At 38.3% G+C, this 21,149-nt stretch overlaps 1 protein-coding gene across 1 annotated transcript in view; it reads left to right on the top strand.

The window, feature by feature from the left end:
• The window catches only part of rtn4ip1 (reticulon 4 interacting protein 1), a 44,394-nt gene that overhangs the window by 9,447 nt on the left and 13,798 nt on the right, over window positions 1-21,149 (top strand). Inside the window, exons 4-7 of the mRNA XM_039747875.1 lie at window positions 2,338-2,462; window positions 6,225-6,273; window positions 7,616-7,752; window positions 19,591-19,774. Of these exons, the coding sequence (XP_039603809.1) occupies window positions 2,338-2,462; window positions 6,225-6,273; window positions 7,616-7,752; window positions 19,591-19,774 (495 nt within the window). The remainder of the gene's footprint in view (window positions 1-2,337; window positions 2,463-6,224; window positions 6,274-7,615; window positions 7,753-19,590; window positions 19,775-21,149) is intronic.

The following is a 21,149-nucleotide window of genomic DNA, read 5'->3' as shown; positions in this document are numbered from 1 at the left end:
TGTTCCAAGTTGCAAGCCATAATGGCCTGGCCCGTCCGCAAACCAAGCGGCAAGTCCAATCCTTTCGGTTTGGCGGGTACTACCGCCGGTTTGTGCCTCGCTTCTCGAGAGGCGCCCTTGACCGACTTGACAAAGAAAAGAGCTCCTAATACGGTGGTATGGTCTGATAAAGCGGGGCTGCATTCAGTGACTTAAAAGGGCTCTGACTTCAGCACCTATCTTGATCTCCCCTAACTTCTCTCTCCCTTTTATCCTCCAGGCGGGCGCTTGGACACAGGCTTGGGTGCCGTGTTGAGCCAAAGCGTCGGCGGTGTTGAACACCCGTTATGTACCTGAGCGGAAACTGTTGGACAGGGAGACCAGGTACGCGGCGGTGGAGAAAGAGGCTCTGGCGATCAAATGGGCGTAACTCAGCTGCGGTACTACCTCTTGGGTCGCGTGTTCACTCTGGTGACGGATCATGCACCTCTGAAGTGGATGGCCCTTCACAGGGAGTCGAATCCACGGGTCACGAGGTGGTTTCTTGACTCTGCAGCAGTACAAGTATCACGCTCGTTCATCGACAGGGGTCTCTTCATGCCAGCGCCGATGCCCTCTCCGGGCCCACGACCTCTCGGTGCAGGTCGCCCGACCCGGCGGGTCTGGGCTGAGGGGAGTCTTGTCACCACGTGTGCATGGGAAGCAGCTGAAGGGCTTAGGAAATACTGTTTATACATCTGCCCGGGGGGGTGCACTGACGCTCTTTCTGAGTTCTCTGCAGGTCTTACCGGAAATCCCACCAGGAGCCGCCATTTCCAGGAAGGACACATCACTTCGGTTTCACTTCGGCCCCAAGAATGAGGTCACTTCGGTTCCGGCCCCAAGGATGATGTCACTTCCAGTTCCGGCCCAGAGGGCGACATCATTTCCGCCCTCTGTGCTATAAAGCTCACTGCCTTGCTTAGGCAGGCAGTTCTGTTTTGGACTCTGTTGTGTAAACAACTGTTACAATGCCTCAAAGACTTTTGCAGCGGAAACCGTAATAAGCGGGTGGCTGCCCCAAACCTTTCCGTCTCTGGTCTCCACTTATTACACTAGTTATTATACTCTATAGTAAGAAAAAGGTTACATTGTTTTATGTAGTCTTGATTTATCATTAGCAATGCATTATGTATATAACTATGAAAGGGTCAGCTACCTGATACCTAGGCAATGCTTATATGTAACCTTCCAGCTAATCAGCAACCATAAAGAGCTTATAGATATTCCAAAAACCTTAAATTAAGATTGGAGGCTAAAAACCAAGTTGCAGGTATCTGTGAGATGATCTTTAACAGTATGTTAAGGAGGCTTTGGAAATCACATAAAATTAAAATGAAAGGAAATTAGAATTCTCTTAAATTGGAACAACAAGATTATGAGTATAAACCCCAAATAATATATTTTGATTTTTAAAACAAAAACCTGGAAAGCACAGAATTGAAGATTGAACAGTGAGCTTCCAGATCCATTTTCAATCATAACATGTAACTCAGCTTGCTTACTGCCATAATAAATTTAATTTGTACACAGAACAGTAAATTTTACAACTGATTACCAACTTGAAAACTGATACCCATGCTCAAGATGCATTTCTTAATACCTGTCAGAAAACTCACTCACAATATAATTAAAGCATTTTAATGGATGTTGTTGTCTCTGTTTCATTCAAAGTGCCTGTTATTAGATCTTTATTTTTAATTTTAAGCATAAACCTGATTTTGCTTCTCAGCTAGTATTGAAGTGAAATATTTAATTCGGCAACAAATATGCAAATCCTGTGGCATAACTGTGAGAAGACTAAAGGAATACCGATGAAAACCTGGCTTTCTGTATAGTGCTTAATTAAAGTTTCTAGGGATATACATTATTTTAATAACCAGTATTTTTCTGGTACCATGATATTGTCTTTTTTCCATTTTGTGTCCATATTTCAGATTTAAGTTAGAATTTATTTTAAACTAGGTGTTGCATTCCTATGAATATTTACATCAAAAATAATACAAATAGAATTTGGACCATGTAATATATTTAAAACCGCATAATCTATAAGTTTTTCTGTTTTTTGATGTTACTTGTCTTATGATTAATTACCATATTTCAGTGCTATCAGTTAGTTTTTAAGCTATGTCTTTGTCCTAAGTCTTTTGATCAGTACTCCAAGTAATTGCCATATTATATAAGCTATTTGCAGTATAGTTACACTAATTATGTGTTTTCTACTATACATAATTCTTTACATGGCCCTATATTTTTGTAACTATCACTTAGAATTTGGCTGTTCAAATATAGATCTTAATGAAAAGATGTCTTTTTCAGATATCACATAAACCTAAAACCCTGACCCACACACAAGCTGCAGCTCTGCCCTATGTAGCGGCAACTGTTTGGTCTGTATTGGTGAATACTGCAGGGCTCAGCAAGGAAAACTGTCCTGAGAAACGGTAAGATTTTATTATTTTAAAGGTTCAGTAGCCTTGTTTTAGGGTAAATTATCCATGGCACTCTCAAGCAGTTCAAATTTTGATTCTGAAAGTAGATATCATCTTTAAGTACTTTAATTTGTACATCATTTTGACTGCTAAGCATATCTACTGTACTTTTACTTACAATACTTCTTTTAGTATTTTGAGTTTACTTATTGCTGTTGAATTATTTGTTGACTAAACTCGTGCAATATCCTACATAATATAATTGTGGCTTAACTTTGTCTAACATAGTTGCCAAAGTGCTATTAACTTAGCCTAAGATGGGTACTTTCATTTTCGTTCTGTTGCATTAAACAGCATAATTAAACCCTTGATTTAACAAAGAAACCAGGAGTTGGATGATCCTGATAATTGTTCACATGTTGGGCATAGTTATTCAAATGAAGTTAGTAAATGCATATTGTGTTTTTTAAACCTCTTAATCCAGTTCAGTATCACGGCAAGGCGGGTAGGGTACAGTGGCCACAAAGCACAAACAGATTTGTCACACACAAAATCTGAAGGATACCAGCATTAAAAGTAACATGAAAAATAGATAGGGAGGTAGCATTAACAGGTGGAACTTGCAGAATCAGATGGTAGAAGTATTAAGTAGCTTGGTACACAAAATTAAATGTATGCCAGAATTAAGAAAATGATGCAGATCATGTTGCTGCAGATCATTTTCATATAATAAAAAGGCAGGTACAAATTCAATATGAAAGAAGAATGCTGGTTGGTGGAAAGAATTGTAAGTTGTCACTCTGCTCACAACAATGGCATACAGAAACTTGCAAATTTAATTTTGCTCTTAATATTTGAGTTATACATGGGATGTAAAAGTTTGGGCAACCTTGTTAATAGTCATTATTTTCCTGTATAAATCGTTGGTTGTTACGATAAAAAATGTCAGTTAAATATATCATATAGGAGACACACACAGTGATATTTGAGAAGTGAAATGAAGTTTATTGGATTTACAGAAAGTGCACAATAATTGTTCAAACAAAATCAGGCAGGTGCATAAATTTGGGCACCACAAAAAAGAAATGAAATCAATATTTAGTAGATCCGCCTTTTGCAGAAATTACAGCCTCTAAACGCTTCCTGTAGGTTCCAATGAGAGTCTAGATTGTGGTTGAAGGTATTTTGGACCATTCCTCTTTACAAAACATCTCTAGTTCATTCAGGTTTGATGGCGTCCGAGCATGGACAGCTCTCTTTAACTCACACCACAGATTTTCAATTATTTTCAGGTCTGGGGACTGAGATGGCCATTCAAGAACGTTGTACTTGTTCCTCTGCATGAATGCCTTAGTGGATTTTGAGCAGTGTTTCGGGTCGTTGTCTTGTTGAAAGATCCAGCCCGGCGCAGCTTCAGCTTTGTCACTGATTCCTGGACATTGGTCTCCAGAATCTGCTGATATTGAGTGGAATCCATGCGTCCCTCAACTTTGACAAGATTCCCAGTCCCTGCACTGGCCACACAGCCCCACAGCATGATGGAACCACCACCTTATTTTACTGTAGGTAGCAGGTGTTTTCTTGGAATGCTGTGTTCTTTTTCCTCCATGCATAACGCCCCTTGTTATGCCCAAATAACTCAATTTTAGTTTCATCAGTCCACAGCACCTTATTCCAAAAAGAAGCTGGCTTGTCCAAATGTGCTTGAGCATACCTCAAGCAGCTCTGTTTGTGCTGTGGGGGAGAAAAGGCTTCCTCTGCATCACTCTCGCATACAGCATCTCCTTGTGTAAAGTGCGAATGGTTGAACGATGCACAGTGACTCCATCTGCTGCAAGATGATGTTGTAGGTCTTTGGTGCTGGTCTGTGGGTTGACTCTGACTGTTCTCACCATTCATCCCTTCTGTCTATCCGAAATCTTTCTTGGTCTGCCACTTGAGCCTCAACTTGAACTGAGCCTGTGGTCTTCCATTTCCCCAATATGTTCCTAACTGTGGAAACAGACAGCTTAAATCTCTGGGACAGCTTTCTGTATCCTTCCCCTAAACCATGATGGTGAACAATCTTTGTCTTCAGGTCATTTGAGAGTTGTTTTGTGACCCCCATGTTGCTACTCTTCAGAGAAAATTAAAGGAGGAGGGAAACTTACAATTGACCCCCTTAAATACTCTTTCTCATTATGGGATTCACCTGTGTATGTAGGTCAGGGGTCACTGAGCTTATCAAGCCAATTTGAGTTCCAATAATTAGTTCTAAAAGTTTTGGAATCAATAAAATGACAACGGTGCCCAAATTTATGCACCTGCCTGATTTTGTTTGAACAATTATTGCACACTTTCTGTAAATCCAATAAACTTCATTTCACTTCTCAAATATCACTGTGTGTCTCCTATATGATATATTTAACTGACATTTTTTATCGTAACAACCAACGATTTATACAGGAAAATACTGACTATTAACAAGGTTGCCCAAACTTTTGCATCCCACTGTATATGTTGATATATTGCCGAATATCTGGAACAAGCACAAATAGAAAATGAATGAATCATGTGGTTTTTATGGCAAATCACTTTAATTTATTACTGCTGCATGTGGCAACATAGGAGACTTCCCAATTTAGTTTCCTGTCTGTGGTTCCTATTCCAATTAAAAAAAATAACATAAAAGCTTGAAAATTAGATCACTTAGTATATTGTGCACATGTATACTGGGACAGGTTCAGAGTGCCTGTGATCATGTTCATTACAACTATACATCATACTTTGCATGTGTCACTTCATAATGTAGGACCAACTCTGATTTTGAGCATGTTATTTCTTAATTATGCCACTCCTTGTGTTTTGAAAGTACAATATCTTTTGCTTACACTTTGGGGGCACCACTCACTCATTTGCAGGGCACACTTATAGATAGAGACACATTCACACATACCACACCAATTTAGAGTTGCCTTTTGACCCAAAAATGTTTCTTTTGAAAGTCAAATGCAAACCCAGAGGCCATGGAAGAAGGGAAGTACAAGCAGAATCTACACTAACAGTGAATATGACATCCATAATAGAAGTAGAACAAGTTACATGAAAATGATACAAAATACATTAACTTTGTCAACTGTTGTGTTTTTTTAAGAATATTTGTTGCCAGGATGTGCAGTGAAGGCCAAGAATATGTACTTTGTTTGACAAAATGTGCACACCATTTTTATATAAATTAGCATTGAATACAAATGTATTGCAGCTTGTGTTACATGTGCTTACTTCTCGAGTATTAGTACTCAAGTCAGTAGTGCTGAAACAGTGATTGTTTTTCTACTTCCAATGGAAAAAATTAGGTGTCAGTTGGAGCGGTGCATATAACATGTTTTACACAAAGCTAGGCCAAGGCTGAAATGAAAACCAAAATATCCATTCAAAATTCAGGGCCTAAAATTGTGCAATACAAAGTAATTCTGTTAAATAAAGGGTCTACCGTAGTGAAATACTGAATAGTTGGTAAAGCCCAGTCGTGTTTGTAAGTTTAAGTGTTGGTGTGTGGGTCTTTGAGAAGCTTGGGTAAGGAGGTCCTTCAGCTGAAAAAATGTCAGTGCATTGATGTGATCTCACAAATTACTCTGAAAGATCAAGGCCATATTCAACTGTCACTGTATGATCAATTGTTGCCATATTTTTTATAATTTTTATATATTATTCTTATTAACATATGTTTTCCCTTATTTGCATAATTGCATTATTTTCATTTAGAGTAAAAAGAATTTTGTACTTTTTTAACAGCATATTGATAATTGGTGCATCAGGTGGTGTTGGAACATGTGCCATTCAGGTAACTTTCTGTCTGCTTTTTAAAATGAATTAATGGAATCTTTGCTTACTTTTAGATTTTAAAATAATGATCTGTAGGGAAAAGACATATTTTTAAAATACATTTTGCAGTTGTAGGATAAACATATTCGTAATTATGCAATCAGGTGCCACATGTATATTTTCCACTTGACTTCAAAATATTAAAGTTAAAATTCTATTTAGGCAGAGTGAATTATTTCTTCTAGATAATCTGTTATCTATTATATAATGTTCCCACCTTTGCCTTCAGTGTTAACATTTTCTAAACATAATTCTGTAATTCAAAATGTAAGGATTAATACTTCATAAAGTATTTATTGAATGTAGAGATGTTAGATTTGAATGTTTTCATTGAAAAAAAAAATTCAAAAGAAATGAAGCAGTATGTAAACCATTTGTTCATCTCTTCCAGTCATGTGTTGTCACCAGCTATTAAGTTACATATAGTTTTTCAACAGGAAAATAGCACAGTATTTATTATGTTTAGTTTCTTTTTATTTTCAAATCCCTCTGTTGCGGCTGGCCCGGACACAGACAGGCAGACATGTTCATTTCACCCATCACACATTTATTTACACTATTATTTACAAAAGTCATAAGTGCCACACAAACCCCACAAGTCCCCAAAGTCCTGGCCACACAATGCCTTCACTGTTCTCTTTAGGCTGCCTCGTTGCCTCCTCCAGCAAGCTCAGTCCACTCCACTCCCGACTCCAGCCTCGAATGAAGGGAGGCGGCCCCTTTTATCCACACCCGGATGTGCTCCAGGTGCTCCCCAGCAATCTCCCACCGATACGCCCCCATGTGGCGGAAGTGCCGGCTGTATCCCCGGAAGCACTCCGGGTGTCCCTGCTCCTCTTCCCCCCAGCACTTCCTGGTGTGGCGGAAGTGCTGAGGTCCAGGGCTCCAAAGGCATGGGGGCACCCCCTGGCGGTGACCACAGGCCCCTACAGGGTGGAGCTTCAAAGCTCTGTACCCATGGCCCCCAAAGGAACCAGGGTGGTCGCCCCCAGATGGTCTGGGGAAGGCGCAAGCCCTCCTCAGGTCCTCCTGGACATCCTGGCCGGGTCACCACCCAAGCCACCTGCGACACCTCACAGAATATATTGAATTTGAACACTATACTTAAGTAAACAGACTATGCTGCATAGTCTCTTTCTATAGTGAACATAATCCCAAAGCTCTTTATAAGAATAAAACTATGTTAGAATTATTTACATATACATATTTTTTATTGTTGGGCCATTTTTAGTCCAATTTCTTAGCTACCAGACCACACTTTACCCCTGCAATATTAAAATAAGTACATTTTTCTATTACAGTTGATGAAGGCATGGGGGGCTAATGTGACAGCTACATGTTCAAAGAATGCTGTGAACTTATTGAAGACTCTTGGGGCAGACCATGTGTTGGACTACAAAGAGGGATGCATAAAGACGACTCTGAAGTCTCTAAAACAGTATGCAATATTACCCTTCAATGTTTTTTTTTTTATTTTAATGTTATCTATTAACAACAGGGTGCTTAATAAGACATTCGAAACACAACCCACTTAGAAATAAGTGCAGGGCTTTTGAAAACAATGCATGCTAGATAAATAAGAGCTGTTGGGAAACATACAAATGTTTATGTTGTTTCATTCATTTAATATACTGTTTAATGCTGATTATACTCAGTAATATATATAAAGTGCTAAATCCTACAGTACATTAAATATGCATATCAGAGTGCAGGCTAGTAGCAGATTATATCAGAAATTAAAATCAAATATTTGGGGCATGAAACAATATCTAAAGTATGGTAAAACATTACAACAGTTATACTTGGATAAATGATTTTCTAGTAGTTCTCAGTCCTAAAATGCTTGCAGAAAAAAATCATTAAAAATAAAAGCACTAAATTCAACTTGTTAAATGTTTTTTTTTTTTAAGTTATCTAGCATAAAGTGCAAACTACAGATATTTCAAACACTGCAAAAAGCCTTTTATTCAAGAATACCATTTAAACACATTAAGTGGTTATGTCAAATGTGAATCAAAGAAATAATTTCTGATTTCAACTACAGATAGATCAATCACAGTTTTGAAAAATACTCTAATCTGAAACAAAGTACGGTAGAATCTAATGCCATCTTAATGTGGTTCTGTTTAAAGTTTCTGTACAACATTTAATTATATAATTAAAAGACAAAGAAAGAACAAAGAAATCATCCCTTGTTTTATGGGTTGTATTTATTTCATTGAAAAAGAAGAGCTTTAAAACATGTTTTAATTCTATAAGACCGTCATTAGTCACTGAAGCTTGAGAGTGGTGGTTGAGATAGAAGAAGAACAGGAAATGAATAGATCAGTGAGCAGTCACACACTCACAAACTTTATTTCTTAATTTTCTTCAGGCAGCTGTTTACAGTTTGTACACATAATAGTATATGGTCTCACAGAGCTGGTTTAGTCAGTGTGTTGTTTCTGTAGTTTTGTCCATTTCATTTCCATCATCATTTTGTTACATTATTTAAAACCCGCTCATAAACGCTTGGTGGTGCAGATTTTGTGAAAAAGGGTTTTTTTGTCTATTTTATTCCTTATTAAGCCATTACAACATAAGCATAATGACAATAATCTTGAACTTGAAATAAAAAATAACTAATTTTGATTTCTGTTAGTTCTACAGAAGTAGTGCTGCCAATTGCAACATTGACCTTACTAAGAAATTTTGTAACAAAGAGTTTTGAAGTCTGATTGAGTTTTTAAAACATCACAGTAAAGTAATTCGGAGAGAATGGGAGAAAACATCATGGACAACAGACACTGCCAAGCAGATTAAGACTGTTTGTCAGCTCCACTAAATAGCTCACTTCTTGTTTATTATTGTAGATGTTTGTTTTTCTTTACTTTTTTTATAATGTTTTACAGTTCCATGGTTTAAATATTCTTTCATAGCTGAAGCTATCAGACATGTCTCACATATATAACATGACATGACATAACATTTTAAATCCCATTTAATCTAGTTTGTGACTTTGTGTGAAAAGGAAGAACCAAACCTGGGCAAAGAGCCAGTCCACTGCACAGCCCACTCACACACAATTAATGTAAACATTGGGAATGTGGGAGTAAAACCATATATTGTATTCAAATCCAGGATGCTTTAGCTGTGAAGGAGCAATTCTAGCAAATGTGCCACACTTTTGTCTTAGCTTAAATACAAGAATCTTAAATTTAAGGTTTATTGAACCAAAATGCACTCAAGAGAGGGATTCTATGTTAAATGAAATAAGCTGTAAGTGCACTTTAGCTGAGTCACTGAATTATATGAGGTGTTTTCCCTGACTATGAAGTTTGCCCACTTATTTGATATGCCTCAAGCACAACGAGTTTTTTCTCTTCTCTCACTCCTTTTTTTTCTATTTCAAAACTGTGATTTCAGCAACAATCTTTTAGATGAGTGTTTATCACAGCTCACATGGAGCATCCTTGAACCTACACTCATTCTTTACTTCTAGGTCAATCCTAGGAATCACTTCAGGGGTTACAAGTGCTCTTTGAAAGTCCTGGAATTATCTTACCAGAGTCACTTCTGGCAGCACCATTTATTCCTGCAAGCCACCTTTCATGACTAGCAGGCCAGGCACCCTTGGTTGCCTCTAGGCTTCTTGCCTTCTTTAATATGCAGAGGTCTTTGCTGCCACAGTTTGGTCAAGTCCAAGCTTTTTTTTTCAGTCCCCACCAAGAATTCTGTATCACATCAGTATCCTTTCAAAATAGATGTAGCTTACCACTCATTGTTGTCCCTATTAATAGATAACATACCTCAAGGAGTTCTCCCATCACTGTTGTAGAGTCTTATTGAAGGTTTGGTGCTGTCAGGTCTGTCTTCTACACTGGCTATGCAATGGTTGTTACCCAGCCGGCAGCTATACTACAAAGACCTGTGGTCTGGATGAATTACTGAGGCGAACCTGCATATACCAAACCGTACCTCTAACAAATAATATTTTCCCTCAATCGACGGTTTAAACACAAGCACACAAAAGCAGATATGTAAAATAGATGTATAAATATATTAAATGATACACAATAACAAAGAATGCAAATTCCACATGTAGAAAATATATATATATATATATATGTGTGTGTGTGTGTATATCTGTATATATATATATATATATATATATATATATATAATATATATATATATATATATATATATATATATATATATATATATACTCCAACAAAGCAGCAACGTGAAAACACCATATATACAATAACAAACCCTCCCTTGCCCCTGTAACATATAGTAAACACAAATAACAATAATGAATGAATACTGAAATGAAAATGAACGTGAACTTGAGTCCGGGTATATTACTGTCCTGAATACGGATGACTGATCAAGAAAAAATGGATGCGTTTGAATCTCCCGAATAAATGGAACAATCTCACTGTGTTTCCTTGGTGTATGGTGGATAATGAAGTCCAACCCCGGAGTTTCTGGCGATGATTGAGCTATAGTGAATCCGCCGGAATGAGAAACAAACTGGTTACAATGCACGATGTGAAAAATAGCAGGAATTGATGATCTGTTGTCCTTCCTCCTCTCTTCTCTCTTCTTTCCCTCCTGATCGTTTAAATAGTAAAGAGCCGGATGTAACTGAATGTGAACAGGTGCTTTCCATCCTGGGGCTGCGGTCTCTCTCCCTCATCCATCTCCTCTGCACTTACAGGGACAACATTCACTGACGTACACAAGACGAACAGTAAACGGGAAGATGGAAATAACACACACTCAGCACATACATCGAATACATTATTACTACGTAGCCCTGCTACAACATGTTTACATGGACAGTAAAAACACACAAATATATAAGACATGACCATTTTTATGAATCATGCAAATACTAAAAGCTAAACCCATTGGTTTCAGTACACTTAAATGTTCACTTCCCAACTCTCAGAAAATTAGCAGAAGATTTGGAACATGCTCACAGATTTTTTTGTATGGCATAATCCTCGATCTTCCTACTACAGCCTAGACCTCTCTCTCTCTCTCTCTCTCTCTCTCTCTATATATATATATATATATATATATATATATATATGTTGCATCCCTTCAGCATTTATTGTTTCGTATAAAAATATGTAGCTATTTTGAGCATTATTTATTTACGCATTTAGAAAAAAATGACCCATGATGCCAAACTTTTGTGTCCTCCAAGGACATATTTGTGAGTTCATTCTTCATGCACTTCTGCTGTTACCATTCCTTCTGACATGAAAAGCAGCTACAAAGGCGGACTCGAGCGCAATATCTGCTTAAAATGGAAACCCAGAGTGTAGCAAAGGTTTGTATTTTGTAGTGAACAAAATTGCTTAAAACATACTTTTTAATTGCTTAATTTTTTTAACATGCATTTACTAGCACAGAATGCCACAGCCCCTGTTCTGAGAGACAGGTGGTCAGAGACCTCCAATTGGGCTCATTAAAAAGGTTTACAGCCCTTCTGGTTTTGTCAGGGTGGGTGGAGGTGCTATAGGACTTGAGAATGCTGGCTTAGTGACTGTTGGCATTGGAGGACAGTGTTGTTTGGTGTTATGTGATGTATTCCCTGTGACTAACCCAACATTGGGTATGTAGTAGCTGCACATCTAATTACTCTTCCTACAGTGGTGTGAAAAACTATTTGCCCCCTTCCTGATTTCTTATTCTTTTGCATGTTTGTCACACAAAATGTTTCTGATCATCAAACACATTTAACCATTAGTCAAATATAACACAAGTAAACACAAAATGCAGTTTTTAAATGATGGTTTTATTATTTAGGGAGAAAAAATCCAAACCTACATGGCCCTGTGTGAAAAGTAATTGCCCCCTTGTTAAAAAATAACCTAACTGTGGTGTATCACACCTGAGTTCAATTTCCGTAGCCACCCCCAGGCCTGATTACTGCCACACCTGTTTCAATCAAGAAATCACTTAAATAGGAGCTGCCTGACACAGAGAAGTAAACCAAAAGCACCTCAAAAGCTAGACATCATGCCAAGATCCAAAGAAATTCAGGAACAAATGAGAACAGAAGTAATTGAGATCTATCAGTCTGGTAAAGGTTATAAAGCCATTTCTAAAGCTTTGGGACTCCAGCGAACCACAGTGAGAGCCATTATCCACAAATGGCAAAAACATGGAACAGTGGTGAACCTTCCCAGGAGTGGCCGCCAACCAAAATTACCCCAAGAGCGCAGAGACGACTCATCCGAGAGGTCACAAAAGACCCCAGGACAACGTCTAAAGAACTGCAGGCCTCACTTGCCTCAATTAAGGTCAGTGTTCATGACTCCACCATAAGAAAGAGACTGGGCAAAACGCCCTGCATGGCAGATTTCCAAGACGCAAACCACTGTTAAGCAAAAAGAACATTAGGGCTCGTCTCAATTTTGCTAAGAAACATCTCAATGATTGCCAAGACTTTTGGGAAAATACCTTGTGGACTGATGAGACAAAAGTTGAACTTTTGGAAGGCAAATGTCCCGTTACATCTGGCGTAAAAGGAACACAGCATTTCAGAAAAAGAACATCATACCAACAGTAAAATATGGTGGTGGTAGTGTGATGGTCTAGGGTTGTTTTGCTGCTTCAGGACCTAGAAGGCTTGCTGTGATAGATGGAACCATGAATTCTACTGTCTACCAAAAATCCTGAAGGAGAATGTCCGCCATCTGTTCGTGAACTCAAGCTGAAGCGATCTTGGTGCTGCAACAGGACAATGACCCAAAACACACCAGCAAATCCACCTCTGAATGGCTGAAGAAAAACAAAATGAAGACTTTGGAGTGGCCTAGTCAAAGTCCTGACCTGAATCCAATTGAGATGCTATGGCATGACCTTAAAAAGGCGGTTCATGCTAGAAAACCCTCAAATAAAGCTGAATTACAACAATTCTGCAAAGATGAGTGGGCCAAAATTCCTCCAGAGCGCTGTAAAAGACTCATTGCAAGTTATCGCAAACGCTTGATTGCAGTTATTGCTGCTAAGGGTGGCCCAACCAGTTATTAGGTTCAGGGGGCAATTACTTTTTCACACAGGCCATGTAGGTTTGGATTTTTTTCTCCCTAAATAATAAAACCATCATTTAAAACTGCATTTTGGGTTTACTTGTGTAATATTTGACTAATGGTTAAATGTGTTTGATGATCAGAAACATTTTGTGTGACAAACATGCAAAAGAATAAGAAATCAGGAAGGGGGCAAATAGTTTTTCACACCACTGTATATTAACAGTTAAATTTAGTATATACTATATTTAATAAAGGATTTAAATAGCAAATATGTCTCTGAGTACAGAAGTGTGAAATTGAAAACCATCACATAATGGGAGTCACGTACACATAAAGCAGTAGATAATATCTGCCAGATGCTTCCATTTTGTATCGCGTATCTGATGTCCCACACTGCATCAAAGAACATCTTGTGAAAGGAGATTTCTCTCAAGGTCCAGGAAATAAACTGGAATTTGCCATGCAAAGTACCGCTGTCAAACATAGTTGAACCACCTATAGGCACGTTATTAAGAAGTAACCAGACATGACACATACCTTAGGGTATCAGAACTGGGTGATGTTAAGAGTGGTGTCTCTCGGGGTTCAGTGCTAGGGCTGCACCTATTTTTAATATTTATAAATGTTTTGGATAGTGATGTAAATAACAAGCAGCTTACATTTGCAGATGATATCAGGCTCGGTGGATTGGCAGATAATCTAGAATCCATTGAATCATTACAGAAGGACTTGGACAGCATACAGGTTTGGGCAGATTTGTGGCAAATGAAATTTAATGTCAGTAAATGTAAAGTATTATACATAGGAAGTGAAAATGTGAGGTTTGAATACACAATGGGCGGTTAGAAAATCATAGTCGTAGTGGACTCAACACTATCAGCTCTTAGACAGTGTTCAGAAGCCATTAAGAAGGCTAACAGAATGTTAGGTTATGTAGCACGGTGTGTGGAGTACAAGTCCAATGAGGTTATACTCAAGGTTTATAACACACCGGTGATGCCTCATCTGGAGTACTGTGTGCAGTTTCGGTCTCTCCAGATTACAAAAAGGACATAGCAGCACTAGAAAAAGTCCAGAGAAGTGCAACTAAACTGATTCCAGGGCTACAGGCGATGAATTATGAGGAAAAATTAAAAGAGCTGAGCCTTTACAGTTTAAGTAAAAGAAGATTAAGAGGTGACATGATTGCAGTGTTTAAAATTATAAAGGGAATCAGTACAGTGGATAGAGACTGTTATTTTAAAATAAGTTAATCAAGAACTCGGGAATATAGTTGGAAACTTGTTAAGTGTAAATTTTGCATAAATATTAAGTGTTTTTTTTTAGACAGAGAACCATAGAGACATGGAATAAGCTACCAAGTAGTATTGTAGAGGTTTGATGTTACTGTGTTAAAATTGGAACTGGATAGGACTGGGAAGCTTTGCTGGACTGAATGTCCTGTTCTCATCTAGATTGTTCTGATATTGTAAGGAGAAAACACAGTTCACTTGGAATTGTAAAAAAATTGTAAAAAGGAAAATGTCTTCATACTTTAATCTTGTGTGTTAACATATTTACCTTACATGATCCAGACATATAAATAATTATTATTAGTTATTTGCAGCTTTGTCCTTACAGAATTAAATCCACAATACTGTTTAGTGCAGTAGCCTGAAAGTGGATGGAATAAGACCAAGATGACATGTCACTTCTTCTCACTAGTGATTTGGTGACACATTCTGGTGTAACACAGTAAGCCATAGCTATTAGCAGAAGGGTGAGGTCCAAAGCTAGGAACAAATGTGCTGAAGATACAAAAGAACACTGTTGGAGAGAGGTGAGAGGTTCAGTAACTGGATCTGGAGAAAAAAGAAACAATATCTGAAAGTAAGCAGAAGCAGGAGGCAATAACTGAAGTCAATAGCAAGAAGGAAAGTGGGGGGAAAAAAAAGCAAAAGACAAAATGAATTCAAAGTACAAGTGACTTTGCCTAGGTTTAATACATGCAGAAAGCCCCTTCAACTATTTAACTATTTATAAATCTCACGTTGCCTTCCAGGAAAGTTTAAAAGTTTACTTCCTTGTATTTGTTAAATACAGTAGGAAATGTAAAGAACTTCCCAAGAACCTGGTCTGCATTAAACATTTTAGAAAATGACATGACCTGACATATACATATATTCAAGTGTATGAAAATGCCCTGAAAACTTTGGAAAGTATATAGAAAGTAAAGACGACAAGTGCTACACATTATTAGAATCATATCTGAAATAGCTGTCTCTCTGTAACTCATTTCCCAGTAACGTAGATAATAAAGAAGAATTGATACTTGTCTTTCATTATGTGTCCAGGTTTTCCTAATAACCTAATTACTCCAATTGTTACCATAACATGGAGAGGCTGGACAATATTCATAAAGAACGTCTCATTGCAGGGCAGACTTTACAGCAGAGCACAAGCTGTATATCAAACATATTGTGAGAGATCTTATATCTGATCTGGGTGACACCCGCAAAGCAGGAGGTTATGTATGTTTGGGGTGGGTTGTTGTTATTATAATACTTCTATTTTTATGAGCTTCTGTAACTAAACAACAATTTGCACAATGTGTATAATTGTATGTTATAAATAAAATTTGATTTAATTCTTCCAATTTAATGCTCACTTTCCAAGCCAGTAGCTGAGTGATTTCTTAATTAAAGACAACTTTGCATCTATGACTGAGGATTAATGGATAAATGTATGTCGATCCATATTTTTTTTTTCTGATATTAAATATTATGAATTTTTCCATGCATTCCTTGTTTTCTTCCTATGGTATTGGGGTAATACCATAAAAAATTGATTCAACATCACGCTATACTTCAGTCCAAATGTAAAATATGGTTTCCATAATTTTTAAATGGCATATAAATGCATTTTCATGTCTGTAACAGTCTGTCTTATGTGTGTGGAATTAATTTTGTAACATCACCCACCGTACTATGTTCGTTGGACCTGCTCATAACGTGGCCCAAGTTAGTATGCAAGTTTGTTCCCCCTTCTCCGGCTTCAAGAAGCACCCTGCAAATGCACTTAGTCTTAGCCTTAGTCCAGAGCTCATGGTCACACTACAACAGTGCTAAACCTGAATGTTCGATCCTCCTGAGCTAATAGCACATTGCAACTGTGTGTTTTTTTATGTTTTTAAGAATTACAGTATATGGAATAAGCAAACTTTACAATTAACCTTAATTAAAATATTCAGTCTTTAAAAAATCACTCACGTTATAAAGTATGTGGGGATATAAATTAGAATATTGTTTTATTTAAATCAGCTTATTCTTCTAAAGTACCCATTGCATACTTACAAGCTCGGCACACTATATACTAATTACAAATACATTATAATTAAAACTCAGAATACCATACCATACCATACCATATTTATTTGTTGAGCGCTTAAAAACACAGCATTACAACTGACCAAAGCGCTGTACAGTTACAACAAGCAGGACTAAAAGCAAAATATTAAAAATAAACATTAAGAGAGAATTAAAACAGATACTAAAAACAGGTCAAGGGACCAAATAAAATAGAGAAAATAGCAAAAGGCAAGTGGAAAATGAAACAGGTTAAGAATTAAAAGCCAATGTGAAGAAGTGCGTTTTTAGGCGAGATATGAATGTGGCGACTGAAGCGGCTTGCCTAACCACTAAGGGCAGGGAGTTCCAGAGCCTGGGTGCACAGACGGAGAAAGCCCTTTCACCACGAGCTTTAAAACGTGCCTTGGGAACGGTTAGGAGCAGCTGATCTGTGGATCTAAGAACACGAGGGGGATTGTGACAATGGAGCAAGACACTCAAATAGGCGGGGGCTAGACCGTTTAATGCCTTATAGGTTAGGAGGAGAATCTTAAAATCGATTCTGAATCTAACCGGCAGCCAGTGCAGGGTTTTCAAAATCGGTGAAATGTGTTGGATTCTGCTACTTCCAGTTAGAAGCCTTGCAGCCGCATTTTGAGCCAGTTGGAGTCTAAGCGTGGCTTTACTGATACCAAAAAGGCAGGAATTAGAGTAGTCAAGCCGGGACGTAATGAATGCATGAATGGAAAATGCTGTTTGTAAACACACACTAAACAATCATTTCTGAATGTGTTTTTTACACCTATCTGTCAAACGTTTTGTTCCCAGATTGCAACTTCCCAAGGTTGTCAGTCCCCCATTGGAAATACTCGGCAATGCATCACAGCATGGTAAAATGGTGTCATTTCCACAATGGTGTTGCAACAAGTGCTTTATTAGTGACAACACACTGCAGTGTCACTGCAAGAGGAAAAGGGCAGAATTAGCTCTGGTCAGTCAAACAAGTGCCACAGCCTCAGGAGAAACTGAGAACACAATTGTTGGATGTCATAATTATTATTATTATTGTTGTGCTGTGTATTGTCTTACTGGTTTGACACTGTTGTAATCAGGGTGAAGGTGGAAATTGGTTTGGCACTGTCACTACACAACTCACTTACAGTCCTTCTTTCCTGGCTATGGCCAAACATGGCCATCCTATCTACACAAGTAAGTCCCATTAATTTCCCAGATGCTTCTAGGCCAGTATTGCCAGGGTCTTCTGCCAGTGGGCTTGGCACACACCTGTCTGCATGATACAGCCATGTTACTTCCTAACTTCATGCTCAAACCAGCTTAAGTGCTTCATCTTGAACTGAGCTTAAGAGTGAGTCCACCAGTCCTGCAGAGACCGTTAGTTCAGTCATTTGTACTTACAGTCCCATTCTTCTGCTCATAGCTCATGACCATAGGTGACGATGTGAATGTAGACTGACTGCTTAATCAAAGTCTTTGTCAGAGCACTTTGTTCCTACTTTACCACCACTGTCAAATTCAGTCACTGCTTCAGTTTGTTAGTCACACTCCTGACCACCTTTACTGTCTCTCTTGAATACCACCATAAGGTTGTAAAACTGCTCCACCTAGGGCAACTGCCCTACCTACCACTATAATAAGAAGCCCTGTTTTGATGATCTCTTTTTGATGGTTGACCTAATTACAAATATTTTCATATTTCTTAAATATTTTAGGCATTATTTCAGGTAGGAGAGATGCCTGAGGGTGCATTGTTGTTACAAATAATATTTTTTTTCATTGTATTCAGTTTTTTGTATTCTTAGTTTTGTGCATGGGCATCATGGTGGCACAGTGTTTAGTGCTGCTGCCACTGAGCAACACAATAATGCTGCTCAGTTCAAATCTCGGTACAATCCCTGCCTTTGTGTGGCTTGCATGTTCTTCCTGTGAAGATACTCCAGTGTTCCTTCCACATGTCATGACTGTTGCTCTAATGGGTGACTCTAAATTCATGTGGTGTAAGTGCTCTTCTGGTTTAGCTGGGTGACTTGCACCAGTGCTGCAAAGGCAGGCTTTGACTCTCCATGAACTGAAGTACCCAAGTCCAATAAATGAACACATACATGGCCAGTTTCTTCATCCACCTATTAAGCCCACTGGGAGCTGGACAGCTTTTGAGATTTTAAATCGTAACGCACTACGTATGGACGTGGAAATAGTTCCCTTTAAGAGTGAAACAGGTTGTGAATAAGCTTCAGCTTCAATTTTAAAAGATTTACATAAAATTGTTACTTCTGTGCACCTCGATTTTAACACAGGTACCTTAAAGATATGTGCAGCAGTTTAAATTCTGTGTTTGTGCTCTGCAGTTATGCATACTAAACACGCTGTGGTGTGATCTGCATTTAGAGCAACTCCTTTAACGTCATAAAAGAAGTCGTAGGAAGTGGAATGACCTTGTCTAGAGATCTCCTTTTAACTCCAGCATTCTTTCTGCTTTACAGCACCTTGTGCATACTTTCTTTTTTTTACCTCTAAATAAAACATCACCTAAATTGTACTATACTGGTCTCTTTCCATTAGGAAGCAATCTCCATAGTATTCAGTTACTCTCCATTTGTCAGCTCAATACTCAAATGTTGGCTATCCTTTTACCATCCTGCCAGTTTCATTTCTACAAGACGGCTTTAAGAACATTTAATGAAGGGATATCAACACTCAATGTTGATGGGTTACATGAGTGGGCTCTGTGACTTTGTCCCACTGGGTAAATGTTAAACTGCTTGCTCTCTGCTGTTTCTGTGGAGCTGTGCTAAAAATTTGGCTAGTATTCTTCTACAGGCCCTTCTACCACCATGGAAATTGTTCAGTTTTTTTTTTTACATAAGTGCTCAACCTTTTCTTCCCTTTTTGCAGATTTGATGTGATTTTAGATTGTGTTGGAGGAGAAACTGAAAAGTGGGCTTTGGATTGTCTGAAACCGTGGTCAGGAGCAAAATATGTCACCCTGGTGACACCCTTCCTGCTCAACACTGATAGGCTCGGCATAGCCGATGGAATGCTTCAGACAGGAGTCACTATTGGCACCAAGGCGTTGAAGGTATGTGGCCCTCATCAGTTAAAGCCTATAGTACTCTTGACTTTGCTTCAGATAGACTTCCTGAAACTAGCTGAAATGTAACTGCTGTTTGAGCATGAAGAGGCTTTTAATGGTGATACCAGGCAATAAACATTTACCAGGTTTATGTTTATGAAACCAAATCAGTTACCTTCAATATGACTTCCAAAAGTGTTTTAAAAATACAAATAAAATATCATTAATCAGTAAGCAGTGGGACATTCCTGGTTGTAGGACCTTGTATTGACTTGTCAAGAAAGAATATTAGTAAAAAATGTATTAGAAAGCTCAAAATAGGCACTTCAAATTTGTGGAGGGCTCCATTAGGTTTATTAAAAGTAGCTAACTGGAACAAGCAGCTTCTGCATCTTATTGGTGGGTATTTAATTCTCAAGGGGCAGCATAGTGGTGCTGATAGTATTGCTGCCTCACAGTAGTGAAGGTCATTATTGTTGCATTTACAGAGCAGAGCGAAATTCTTTCCTGCGTGTGCTCATCAATATGAAACACGTCTCTGGTGGTATGTTTAGTGAGTTGAGGTAGTTACCCTGTCTCCAACTTTTCTGGGAATTACAGCAGTTTCACTCCCGGGAATGTGGGAATGAAAAATGTCGGGAGCCCGGGAATGGATCCCCTAGTGTGTAGGGTAATTATTAAGGTACATCAAATCAAAACAAATCACAAATTACTGTCATGTGTTAAAGTATCTATCTATCTATCTATCTATCTATCTATCTATATTCATAGTATGAGTCCCGATCTGATTGTATAGGTTGTTACCTACCAGGTAACGCATGTGGTTGGTCTGCCAGTCGGCAAACATCTGCCATGGCCTCTCAGAAGCAGATTAAATAAACGAACCACGCGCCATGGCGCAGCATAAAGGGGCTTCGTCTCTGACGCTGACGTCCGAGGTTCGTCAGTAAACTATGTAACATATATATATCTAACATATATAAATCTAATTATGCAGATCCAGATCGTCTGGATGATTTTGATTTATGCGTGGATGGTTCCAGTTTGGTGCAAAGACGATTCTTCATGTCGTCAGTTTGCACACTTGATGGTCCTGGATTTATAAACTGCGATATATGCTTGGTATCATTCTTTTCAGAGTTTATCAAACTTTAATGTGATTTTGTTAGATTTTCAGATTCTTATTCCGTTGTTAAATTATAAACTAAAAAATATCAAGAACTCGCGTCCTGTGAGACAAGAGTTTGTGCCAAGAGATTCAACCACGCCCAGGGCTGGAAATAAAGGACAAAGAGTAGGACAGCTGCTGTAGAGGCTTTTAAATGTTTGAAACGCCGCATGAGATGCAGATCATGCGGCATGGCAGCAGCAGCAGCAGAAG

The sequence above is a fragment of the Polypterus senegalus genome, chromosome 3, assembly GCF_016835505.1.
Source record: "Polypterus senegalus isolate Bchr_013 chromosome 3, ASM1683550v1, whole genome shotgun sequence".
NCBI classification, from domain to species: Eukaryota; Metazoa; Chordata; class Cladistia; order Polypteriformes; family Polypteridae; genus Polypterus; species Polypterus senegalus.
This window is presented reverse-complemented; position numbering and strand designations above follow the sequence as displayed.